Consider the following 12,895-nt stretch of genomic DNA (forward strand, 5'->3'; position numbering starts at 1 on the left):
AATAGCCATGCACATTGATATTACTATCATTTATGCATGAAGTGGTCCATTGTTTCTAGAAACCTTAGCCCTATTTCGCAGTAGTACTTTTCATCAAATGAATTGTGTTTTCTTTTTATAACAAATCAGCACCAACATCATCATCAGCTAAATTTCAGCGAATCTCCGATGAAATGATTTCTCTAGTAATTAGGTAAAGTTGGATGTTACTTTTCAATGTCTATAAAAACAAGTGATCCTATTATGTGCTTGAACCAGGGATGTCACCACTAATGTTGCCAATGTAACATAAAACAAGAATGATAATTATTTTGGTATACTCCCTCCGTATAGCATTTAGGTGTTGTTTAGGACAGCGACACCGTCTCCAAAACACAACTTTGACCTCTCTTTTATGAAAATATTTAGAAAAAAGTGATATGTGCATACTTTTATGAAAGTATTTTTTAAGACAAATATGTTCATATAATTTTCATATTTATAAACTCAACAATATAAAAATAATTGATGATTTATATTTTCAATATTTGATCCAAATCTTATCTAAAAATGATATCTAAATCCTATATGGAGGGGAGTAGATGAACTAACTATTAGAATAAATTCAATTTTATGAATCCAAACGGGCCCTATGGTATTTAGAGGGATATACTAACGTATAACTTACTTAGGGGGTGTTTAGTTCCCCAAAGAATACAAAATACAAAATGTCAATTACTTCTGAAGTGATGAAATGCAAAATGCCAAAATATTCAGGGTCGTGTTTAGGCCGTGTTTAGTTGGTGAAGGAAAAAATTTCGCGACACTGTAACACTTTTGTTTGTTTGTGGTAATTATTGTCCAACCATGGACTAACTAGACTCAAAAAAATTTGTCTCGTAAATTTCGACCAAACTGTGCAATTAGTTTTTATTTTTGTCTATATTTAATACTAGATGCATGCGTATGCATGCGTCTAAAGATTCGATGTGACAGAGAATCTTGAAAAATTTTGTGTTTGGGGTGAAAGTAAACAAGGCCTTAGTTCCATCCAAAATGCAAAATTTATTGTACTCCTAAAGCCTCTTGAGGCTCATTTTTTGGATTTTTTTGGCCTCTTGAGGCCAAAATTCAAAATGGAGAATAACTACCTTTTTGCCAAAAATTTTGCATGGTGTTTAGTTCCATTTTACAAAATAATAGACTAAAATCCAAAATTTTTTGGAAAAAATGGGAACTAAACACCTCCTAAGTTTTTTTTCCTTTCATACATAGGAACTTCCATGTACCTGTACTCCTACGTACAGATTGATTAAGGCCTTGTTTAGTTCCAAAATTTTTTGCAAAACAGGTACTGTAGCACTTTCGTTTGTTTGTGATAAATATTGTCTAATCATGGACTAACTAGGCTTAAAAAATTCGTCTCATCAATTCCGACCAAACTATGCAATTAGTTTTTATTTTCGTCTATATTTAATACTTCATGCATGCGTCTAAAGATTCGATGTAACGGGGAATAAAAAAAATTTTGCAAAATTTTTTGGAACTAAACAAGGCCTTAGCAAAAAGAAAAAAGAATATTGACAGATAATGTGGTGGGGACAGTAGGGAGGACGACGCCAAAGGCCAGCTCAAACACGCCTCGCCGTCGACGTCACCATGGTCAGGCGTCACTCGACGACGTATATACAGGGGCTCAGGTTTTCCTTCAACTTGCGCCGAAACACCTCATATTTCTTGTAATTTAATTATTCAAGCGGGTGACCTGTGAATGGGGAGTGGGGACGCAGCAAATCCAAATCCAGCAGAGTCCCTCTCTTCTCCTTCCTCGTCGTCTTCTTCGATCCACTCCTTTTCCCCTCCCCACCTCCCTACTTTCCACGCAACTGCGTGCGCCCCGGGCTCTTCTTCCACGATTCCATTTGACCCCTACCGCTCCTCCTCAGCCAGTCCTCGCCCCTCCCAGGTTGTCCCGTCCGTCGACGCACCAAACAATCTCTCACGTCCTTGCTCCCCGCCGCTACTGGAATATGCTGCCGACTTGGATCCGTTCTCTACTTGTCTGAGATTTAGCCGCCGCCGGCCCGGTAGGAAGAAGAAAGCTCCATGTTTGTTGTTCCTGGCCTGGCGCAGCGCCGGTGAGATCCAGTCCGGAATCGGCAACGCTGGGAGGAGTCGGGTGAGATTTACGGCGAGTTCTGTGCCGCTCTAGGAAGAAGGGTCACGTCGAGGACGCTTTTGCCGACGCGGATCTGCCTGGAGCCAGCGAAGCGAAGCGCCGAATTTGGGGTGTTTGGCCGTGCGAGGCCAAAAAGCTCTCGGTTTGGCTGCCGTCCGAAACCGCCTGACGCGACCACCATCACATGGTCGTAGTGGTCCGGGTCCGGCACAAGTAGGGGGCTCGCGTCTTGTGCTTGGCAGTTGTGGGACTCGTGGGAAGCCATGGAGCCGTCGTCGTCCATCACGTTTGCGTCGTCGTCGTCGTACCTGTCCAACGGCTCCAGCCCCTGTTCCGTCGCGATGCCGCCACCGGGGCCGCCCCAGGCTCCCCCCTTGGCTGGCGGCGAGGGGTGGGGTGGTGGAGTCGCTACCGCAGGGAGCGGAAGCAGCGTGGAGGCGGTGAGCCTGAACCGCCTCAGCAAAAACCTCGAGCGGCTGCTCCTCGATCGGGACCTCGACTGCAGCGACGCCGACGTCGAGGTGCCCGACGGCGGGCCGCCCGTACCCATCCACCGCTGCATACTTGCCGCGCGCAGCGACTTCTTCTACGACCTCTTCGCCGCGCGCGGCCGCGGAGGGGCACTGCGCGGTGATGCGACCGCCGGCGCCGGAGGAGCTGCGGAGGGGGCTGCCAGTGGAAGGCCGCGGTACAAGATGGAGGAGCTCGTCCCCGGGGGTCGCGTGGGGCGCGAGGCCTTCCAGGCGTTTCTGGGGTACATGTACACCGGCAAGCTCCGGCCGTCACCGGTCGACGTGGTTTCTTGTGCTGACCCAGTGTGCCCGCACGATTCGTGCCCGCCGGCCATCAGGTCCGCTGTCGAGCTCATGTACGCGGCGTGTACCTTCAAGATCCCCGAGCTCACCTCGCTCTTCCAGGTGAGACGCAATTTAGTTCTTGCTTCCTCCCTTGCCAATAGGATTAGACTCCAGTTTGTTAAGGAATTGTTTTACTTGTATCCCAGTATTGTACATGGCTTTGGTAGACCAGAAATGGATTCGTGATTTTGTTTTCTCAAACCCGTGTGTTGACTATACCACTAGGCCTTGTTTAGTTCCAAAATTTTTGGCAAAATGAGCACTGTAGCAATTTCGTTTGTATTTGACAAATATTGTCCAATCATAGACTAACTAGGCTCAAAAGATTCGTCTCGTCAATTCCGACCAAACTGTGCAATTAGTTTTTATTTTTCTATATTTAATACTCCATGCATACGTCTAAAGATTCGATGTGACAGGGAATTTGAAAAAATTGGCAAAAATTTTGGGGAACTAAACAAGGCCTAACTAACTAAACTGCTAAAATTGGGTATTTCTTTTTTAGATGACACAACCGAACCTTTCGTCTTGAAGTCTATAAATTGAAATGGAACCATTAGGCTGCACAACATGTATACATTACATTTATGGCTGTGTAGTTTGTCAAACTGTTTTAACATTAATTCAGCTTTGCTGTGTCGACTTAAGGGATGCAAATGGTTAACATGGTCTTCTTCTACAGCGGCGTCTTCTTAACTTTGTAGACAAGACCCTTGTGGAGGATGTCATTCCTATTTTGAAAGTTGCTTCCCACTCAGGGCTGACTCAAGTGATCGACAAATGTATTCAAAGGATTGCTAGATCAGATCTTGACGATATATCTTTGGATAAGGAGCTCCCTCCAGAAGCTGTTGAGGAGATAAAAAATTTGCGCAAGAAGTCACAAACTGCTGATGGCGATGGCGATGCATTCATTTCGGACCCTGTGCATGAGAAAAGAGTCAGAAGAATCCACAGGGCACTCGACTCTGATGATGTTGAGCTTGTGAAGTTGCTTCTTAATGAGTCTGATATCACATTAGATGACGCCAATGCATTACACTATGCTGCTTCTTACTGTGATAATAAAGTTGTCTCAGAGCTATTAGATTTGGCGCTGGCTAACTTAAATTTGAAGAATAGCCGTGGATACACAGCACTCCACTTGGCTGCTATGAGGAGAGAACCAGCTATCATTATGTGTCTCCTTAACAAAGGGGCAAATGTATCACAACTGACAGCTGATGGCAGGAGCGCAATTGGTATTTGTCGGAGGTTAACAAGATTAAAAGACTACAATACAAAGATGGAGCAGGGTCAAGAATCAAATAAAGATAGGCTGTGTATAGATATTCTAGAGAGGGAGATGATGCGAAATCCTATGGCGGTGGAAGATGCTGTCACCTCACCTTTATTGGCAGATGATCTTCACATGAAGCTTCTCTACCTGGAAAACAGAGGTGAAGTCCACACCATGCTTGATAGAATGGCTCTGATTGGTTGCCCGTTGCCCTTCAAATTTTCAAAATTCAAAAGCTGGGAGGTCAGGCGGATTGATTCAGGCTACTTTGTAGTCTAATGACATGTGCCCTGACCTTTTGTTCTCATAAAGAGGAAAAAGGAAAACACCCACCACATAACACATCAATTTCTCCTTTCTTCGAACTGAAGAAAGTTGAACATGTTATATGAAATAAACAATTGTAGTCACAAAGCCCAAACTAACCTAATTGCAGATGACAAGCCTGCAATATTTATTGCCACTTGCCTGTCAGCTTTGCACACAGCCTAGTAGTGGCCTAGTTCTAGATAATATAATGAGAATGATTTCACACCATTGGATGATGATCAAATAGCACTTTAGAACTTGGGGGTCTAATATGTCATTGTCGTTAGCTTTGTCTTATGTTCAGGTTTAGAAGAAGAATGTGCTTTATGTTATTGGCTATATTATTTTCCCTGCATCGTAACATTTTAAGTGTTGTCCCTGCAGTTGCATTTGCTAGATTGTTCTTTCCTGCTGAAGCCAAGGTCGCTATGCAAATTGCACAAGCAGACACCACAGAAGAATTCGGCGGTATAGTTGCAGCAAGTACTTCTGGTAAACTGAGGGAGGTCGACCTTAATGAGACGCCAGTCACACAAAACAAAAGACTCCGTTCAAGGGTAGATGCACTGATGAAAACAGGTGAAGTTTCAACTTTCAACCATCAACCTTTCCATTTTACTGAACATGCTCTGCAGCTATCGCCTGGAAATTTAGTTCCATTGCAACCACAAATTCTTTTTACCGAACATGCTCTGCAGCTATATGATATCTCATCATATGTTGTTCACCCATTTTATCTGATGGCTTCTTGCAGTGGAGCTGGGCCGTCGGTACTTCCCGAACTGCTCGCAGGTGCTGGACAAATTCCTGGAGGACGACCTGCCGGACGGGCTTGACCAGTTCTACCTCCAGAGGGGCACTGCTGACGAGCAGAAGGTGAAGAGGATGCGCTTCTGTGAGCTGAAGGAGGACGTGCTGAAGGCTTTTAGCAAGGACAAGGCGGACAGCAGCATGCTCTCGGGCCTGTCTTCGTCCTCGTCGTGCTCGCCACCCCAGAAATCGGCCAAGAGGTGATCAACGGACTAGTTTTTGCCGTATACTAGTTCGTAATCACGGTCTTGGAGACTTGAATCCGGACAGCATATAGGGACATGTACACCTATGTATGTATAGTGCTTACAAATGGTGTAAGTAGAAGTGTAGAACTACATATATGGAAAGAAACATGGCAAGAACACCGTGCAAAAAGATGAAAAGATGGCCGGAGTGCTCTATGCGAGTATGCACCTGATTCATCGGCCCTGTTCAACGGTAGCGAGGAGGCTCATTGCCCTGTGAGCATGCCACTGAGGTTGTTGAGGCTGTTTTGCGCAGAAAACAAGTGGCAAGCTAGAAAGGAAAATGAGGTCGTTGAGGATGTGCATGGATCTGATGTACTGTGGTATGTAGTCCTTAACAATCTTCGATCTTAATATATATATATATAAGCTTATTTAGGTTTGTTGTTAACTTATAAGGCAAAGTGCATATACCACTCACGGCCAAGAAAAAAAAGAAAAAAGAAAAAGAAAAAAATTCGGCTCATACTTACTGCCTCTCTAAATGTCTGTGGTTTTCGTTTCTTAAGAAACAACTGGACTAAATATATATTAAAAATAATAATATTTATGATATATAATTATTATCATTGGATAGATATTTGAATCTAGTTTTTTAATGAATTTATTTGAAGATAATGTCGCACGCATTTTCTATAAATCGAGTCAAAGTTGTTGGCACACAAATCGTGGTGACAAACATTTAGAAACAGAGGGAGTACACGACTCTTTAACCATATATTTTCTTTCTATCATATAATTTCTCATAATGGTTATAAAATTATACCTTTCATTTTACAAAGGGTGTGTTTGGTAAGAACCTAGATTCTACTCAAAATGTTTAGGATCCAAATTCTCTCTAGATATGTTTCTATGCTGAATTAGAATCACCTCGTGGAACCGTTCCACCTAGATTCTTGAAACTAGATATGTTTCTATGCTGAATTGGAATCACCTCATGGAACCATTCCACCTAGATTCTTGAAACTATAACTAGAATCAAGAGAAACTAGATTTAGGTGTTTCTCTAAACTAGTAAAAAAATGAGAATGGGTGGAATCTTCTGAAACATTTCTCTTTATGACGTTTGCCAATGATCCCCGTCACATCAAATCTTGCGACACATGTATGAAGCATTAAATATAAATAAAAGAAATTACTAATTATACAGTTTATCTGTAATTTGCGAGACGAATCTTTTGAGCCTAGTTAGTCCATCATTGGACAATATTTATCAAACACGAACGAAAGTGCTATAGTGTTCATTTTGCAAAAAAAAAATAGAACTAAATAAGGCCTAAGTCTCGTCGGTCATGACCTTGTTTAGTTCCGAAAAGTTTTTGGGTTTTGGTACTATAGCACTTTCGTTTGTATTTGTTAATTATTATCCAACTATAGACTAAGTAGGCTTAAAAGATTCGTCAAATAAATTACAGACAAACCGTGTAATTAGTTTTTATTTTCGTCTATATTTAGTGCTCTATGCATGTGCCGCAAGATTTGATGTGAAGGAAAATCTTCAAAAGTTTTTGGATTTTGGGTTATCTAAACAAAGTCTAAAGGTTGAAATGTCACCTTGAAAGTTGAATACCAAAAGCGGCCAAACAGTTGTCAACGTTCTTACGTTCATACATTCTTATAAAGCGATTCTCCCCCCCTCCCCAAAATATACATATGATTTGATTCAGTATGGTCTTCAAGATCCTTTGATCACTAATATCTCTTACAATATGTTTTCTAGTAACAAAATTAATTATTAAAAAGTAGTTGAAAAAAGAAAATTGATGTAACCACTTTTAAAATATGATTAGCATAACCGTGGTAAGAGATAACAAAGTTCAAATGCTTATGTTTCAGGATGGAGATAGGAAGAATTAATTAATACCATTAGGGCACTCCCAATGGTATATTTATTGTAGTTTCTATTCCTATTAAATATCCTGCCAACTAAGCATTTTGCTGACGTGGCGTTGAATTTATTGAGGAGAGATAGAAAAAAAGAGAGAAACGGTTTCTTCAAGAGGAAACCGAGTCCTCACGCATGCCGATGCTCCAGGAAACGGCCAGAACAGCGTTGGGAAGACCCTGGTCGTTTCTTTCCTCTTTCTCTCGGATCCCTTGTGCTGCTGCCGGATCCCCTCCCTCGCGCTCTGTTCGCTAGAGGCCGCTCGCACACGGGACAAGATTCATGGAGCAGCTAGTTGCCACTTGCGGAGGCTACTTCCCTTGCATGTTGCATGGCGCCATGGCGAACAGGCCTCCTGGCTAGTGAAAGCCATTTGCCTCATACAGCAGGGAGCCAATGCTAGATTGCTGATGACAGATTGTTTCTTGTTTTTCATTTTTTATATTAAGCTTGTGGGACCTATATATTTTCTATATCGCTGTCTTCAAATAGGCTCTTCAACATTGTTATATTTTGAACTTTTAGTTTTGAACATGTTCAGAGTTGTTATCAACGTGATTGACGATGTGGCAACATGGGTTCCTACATGGATGTTTGGCACAGCTAATTGTTCTAAGTTTTTAATACATGCATCACCTTATTAAATGTTATTCTTTATAGAAACTGCTATAAGAAACTAAGCATTGGAAGAGTTAGATCTATACAAGAATTTATTACTCTTGGAAACTACAACTAGAAATTACCATTGGGACTGCCCTTATAAACTCCTTGGAGATATGAGTGTCCTAGTATCACTTAAATACACGCACGTTTTATATTTTAGGATTTGTTTGGTTAAATTTAACTTCTCGACAAGTGAGATATGTATTATTTTTAGATCATCTTCAAGAGAATGTCATCGTAAGTTTAGATTGACTAGGTTTACATTTTTAACACTTATATCTCTGAACAGATTATATTCTGAAATGTAAATCATTAATATAATAATACTTATTAGACTTGGTAAATATTCTTAATACATATATATATTATTAATGTAATTAAATTGAGATAGGTTGTCATAGAAAAACTGGCCGCCGAAGTCAACCCTGCCAGCCGACCAGCTTCGCCTTTGCCTAGCGGCGCCGAATCGCACATGGCGCCCACCGGCCACCGGCCACCGCCCCCGGCCCGCCAAAGCTACACCGCGCGCGCTCCCAGGTCCCTGCCTGCCCCACGCGGCACGGCGTTGGACGCGCCTGGTCGGCGTGCCTCGTACGTCCCGCGGCCGGTGCGTCCCACGTGCGGCCGTGCGTGACGACGACGACTATTCTTTGCCCCCGGCCCGTGTGGGGGAGTCTCTAGCTCGCCGTCTCCTCCGCGGCACGCCACTCCGAGTCTCGAACGAACATGCGTTGACCGCTAGGCCCGTCAAGGTGCGGACCACAAAAAATCGTTCCCGGCGTCACTGCAAAGCCCGCGCGGGCTGTGCGGCTTTTTCCTCTCTCAGGCGAACCGGGCCCGGTCCCCGTTTTCGCAGGCTGTGCGGCCTTTTCCTCTCCCAGGCGGCCAGGCAAGAGTGTTGAGCCCAAGTTCAATATGCGGCCCGGGCCAGTACCGACCGATTGCCAACCGGTCGAACTGACATGGAAAAAGTCCGTCCTCTCAACTTTCACAAAAGTATTTTCATACCTAAACTCTAAAACCAGACAAAATATATTTTTCAACTTTTAAAACCATGCATATTACATCTCTGATCTGGTTTTAAAAGCGGTTTTGTCTTTTTTTTTATTTCGGCTGATTTTTTGAAAAATCAAAGTAAATTACATAAAAATCATAAAATAGAAAAGTCAATTTTGTTAAGTAGATCTACACATTGAATATATAATATAATATGTTTTAGTACAAATTTTTTGATGCAGCTTTAGATCTATGCTTTTATGTAATTAACAAGACTAATTATAGCTACAGTTCTATGGTCCAATTGTGATAAAATTTATATGATGGGTTAATTATTCTATGCTTGAGTTGTAGTAAAAATTTCATACTCAGTGGATCATGAATTACTTAGTTATAGATTTATTTAGATTTATGCTTGTTAAATCTTAATAAATCTATAACTAAGTTACACATAATCTAATGAGTATGAAATTTTTACCACAGTTCAAATATATAATAATTAGCCCAACATAAAAAAATCACCATAATTGGACCATACAAACTATAGCTATGAATTATTCTAATTAATTATAGAAAAACACAAATCTAAAGTTACAACAAAAACTTTGTACTAAAGCATACCATATTATATGTTCACTGTGTAGATCTACTTATCTGGAGTCCAACAAAATTAGTTCTACTATTTTATAAACTTTATGTGATTTACTATAATTTTACAAATATTCGGCCGAAATAAATAAAAATGAAAAAAAAATACAAAACTGCATTCAAAACCATTCATAACCATGTTAGGGACGTAATATGCATAGTTTTCAAAAGTTAAGAGTTCAGGGATGAAAAGCAAATTTTTTCGAAAACTGAGGGATCTAAAATGGACTTCTTCCAACTGACCTTTTTTATATTTTAGTCGTTTAAAAAAAATTTATAGCTCTGGGATAAATCTCGTCTTTGAACCTGGGATCAGTGTCGTGGCTACCAAGGTAACACATCTCGATGCTATAGATCCTAACGCCGAGGTATTTATCTCAAACTGATGTGGTAGATGATATATGACAATGATGTGGAAGGTAGGTTGACGCCATAGATCTCGGGGCGAGGTAATAAACCTAGGCCCTGTTTAGTTCATCCTGAAAACCAAAAAGTTTTCAAGATTCCCCGTCACATCGAATCTTGTGGCACATGCATGAAATATTAAATATAGATGAAAACAAAAACTAATTACACAGTTTAGCTGTAAATCACGAGACGAATCTTTTGATCTTAGTTAGTCTATAATTGGATAATATTTGTCACAAACAAACGAAAGTGCTACAGTACCGAAAACTTTTCACTTTTCGGAACTAAACAAGGCCCTATAGCTCGTGCCGTCGAACTAAGGTCTCAACGAATTTTTTTAGAATATTGTAGTATTTTTGTTTGTATTTGATAAATGTTATCCATTATAGATTAACTAGACTCAAAAGATTCATATTGTGAATTACAAATAAACTGTGCAATGAGCTTTTAATTTCATCTATACTTAATACTCTATGCATGTATCTAAAGATTTGATGTAACGGGAAATTTTTTTAAAAAAATTAAGTTTTAAGAAGGAAGTAAACAAGGCCTAAACAAGCACACGAGCTTGTACCGTTGTACTACTGCATGCCTACATTGAGTTGAAAGGTGTACGTCTGTGTGCATCAGCGGGCATGCTGGGCACGATAGTCCTTAAGTATGGACTACCAGTCTACTAGCCTTAGGCCTTGTTTAGATAGAAAAAATTTAGATTTCGCTACTGTAGCACTTTTGTTTGTTTGTGATAAATATTGTTCAATTATAGACTAACTAGAATTAAAAGATTCATCTCGTGATTTACAGGTAAACTGTGCAATTAGTTTTTATTTTCGTCTATATTTAATGCTTCATGTATGTGCCGAAAAATTCGATGTGACAGAGAATCTCGAAAACTTTTTGGTTTTCAGGTTGAACTAAACAAGGTCTAATATGTTTTGCACAGAAATGGAGACACTGAGACGACCTGCCGGAGACCAACCTACCAGTGTCAATTTCAGGCGACGAAACAAAGTGCCAGTACCGTCGTTATTGCCCGCCTTAGGGCAACTTTAATGTATACTCTCTCCATCCCAAAATAAAAGTCACTATAGATTATATATTAGTCAATATTTCTCAACTTTGATTATTTTATAAAAAATATTAACAACATTTATATCTTTAAATAAGTCAATTATGAAAATATATTCAACGATTTATCAATGATATCAATTATGCATCATAAATTTAATATTCCCTTATATATTTGGTCTAAGTAAAAAAATGGCTTTTTATGAAGTATGAATGACATTTATTTTGGGACCAAGGGAGTAAACTTGAGAGGAGATGCAAGCTCCAATGGAGACACTGAGAACTCTTGCAATGTGTGAGAAGAGAAGGAATGGACGAGTGAGACAGATGGGTGAAGACGATAGCAGAAATTATTTGTTTAATGTTAGCACCAGGTGCAAAAGTGGTTTCTCACTAGCACTACCTCTATAATATATTGCACCCCTTTCTTCTCTCTCTTCTTTTTGCATCCTCTATTCCTCTTACTGTATATACATTGGAGCCCTAACTAAACAGAGCCTAAAATTCATGAACATAGACATCTCTCTGACTTGCAACATTATTCTGCACAAGTAAAACTCGTGAACATAGGGTGTACAAAATAACCATTTGCATAAGGTAACAGGACCATATATCTTCCAAGAAGCGGGTAGATAAAAGCAACCATTGCATCTTAAAGCTATGTTTGGATTCTTATATATAATAGTTATCTATTTTAAATCTAAACAGATGCAGCTATAAAATAAATGATTATTAGTTAGCTCTTTAGATAATAACTATCTTACTAGTTGGATCAAATCAGATAATAGCAACTAATAGTTATCTTAGTAGCATTTTTCATTTGTTGTGTGCGTCCAAACACCTCCAGCTAATAGGTAGCTAATACTTAGTTAGCTAATACTAGTATTAGATATGAGCTATTAGCCAACTAACTATTAGCAAATGATGAATCAAACAGGACCTTAGTAAAATCATTGTATTTTAGTAATCTTAGTAATTGGCCTAAGGTGATTTCCAGTAAACCATTATTGTAACCATGATAAAAGAAATATACCGGACAAAAAATGTCTTAGTTTTTTATTACCCAGAAAGAGCACATGAACATATAATATAACTGGATAAAAGAGGTAGATGTTCTAATTAAGATTACAGCCTAAGGTGATTTGCAGTACGATAATGGAAATAATTGAGTAACTGCTAGTCAGATCAAAAGGTACGAAAAGACACTTCCGCACGCCCTCCATATCAATTGATGTAGCCAGATAATTACGATACGGAGTATATCTTCTATTAGTTTGTTTATTATTACCCAGAAAGAACACGTGAACGTATAATATAACTGGATAAAAAAGGTAGATGTTCTAATTAAGATTAGCCTAAGGTGATTTGCAGTATCGTGATGGAAATAATTTAAAGAATTATGCTTACATATGTTTATAATTTAAATAACTGTATACGATATGGAGTATATTATTATATTATATTCCTCCACCAGTTCATTTTGTATTTTTTTTTTCAATCTATTTCTTTTCTTTCATGTCAAGACAAGGCGCCGCTCGTAATTGGCCATTATTATTCCAGTCCTCC

The 12,895-nt window shown here is 39.8% G+C and overlaps 1 protein-coding gene across 1 annotated transcript; it reads left to right on the top strand.

Moving 5' to 3' along the window:
• On the top strand, positions 1,738–6,039 carry LOC8072120 (BTB/POZ domain and ankyrin repeat-containing protein NPR2). Its single transcript, XM_002456359.2, has 4 exons — positions 1,738–3,075; positions 3,698–4,454; positions 4,988–5,182; positions 5,358–6,039. Exons 1-4 carry the CDS (start codon positions 2,422–2,424, stop codon positions 5,615–5,617), a joined length of 1,866 nt encoding a protein of 621 aa, XP_002456404.1. The 5' UTR covers positions 1,738–2,421; the 3' UTR covers positions 5,618–6,039.

Source organism: Sorghum bicolor, chromosome 3 (assembly GCF_000003195.3).
Source record: "Sorghum bicolor cultivar BTx623 chromosome 3, Sorghum_bicolor_NCBIv3, whole genome shotgun sequence".
Classification (NCBI taxonomy): Eukaryota; Viridiplantae; Streptophyta; class Magnoliopsida; order Poales; family Poaceae; genus Sorghum; species Sorghum bicolor.

Bases quoted from the DNA above. Each gene is read 5' to 3' on its own strand.
- LOC8072120 (XM_002456359.2), top strand. From the start codon at position 2,422: ATGGAGCCGTCGTCGTCCATCACGTTTGCGTCGTCGTCGTCGTACCTG. The intron at 3,076-3,697 runs GTGAGACGCAAT...CTTCTTCTACAG, and splicing joins AGCTCACCTCGCTCTTCCAG to CGGCGTCTTCTTAACTTTGT. The intron at 4,455-4,987 runs GTGAAGTCCACA...TTGTCCCTGCAG, and splicing joins TCTCTACCTGGAAAACAGAG to TTGCATTTGCTAGATTGTTC.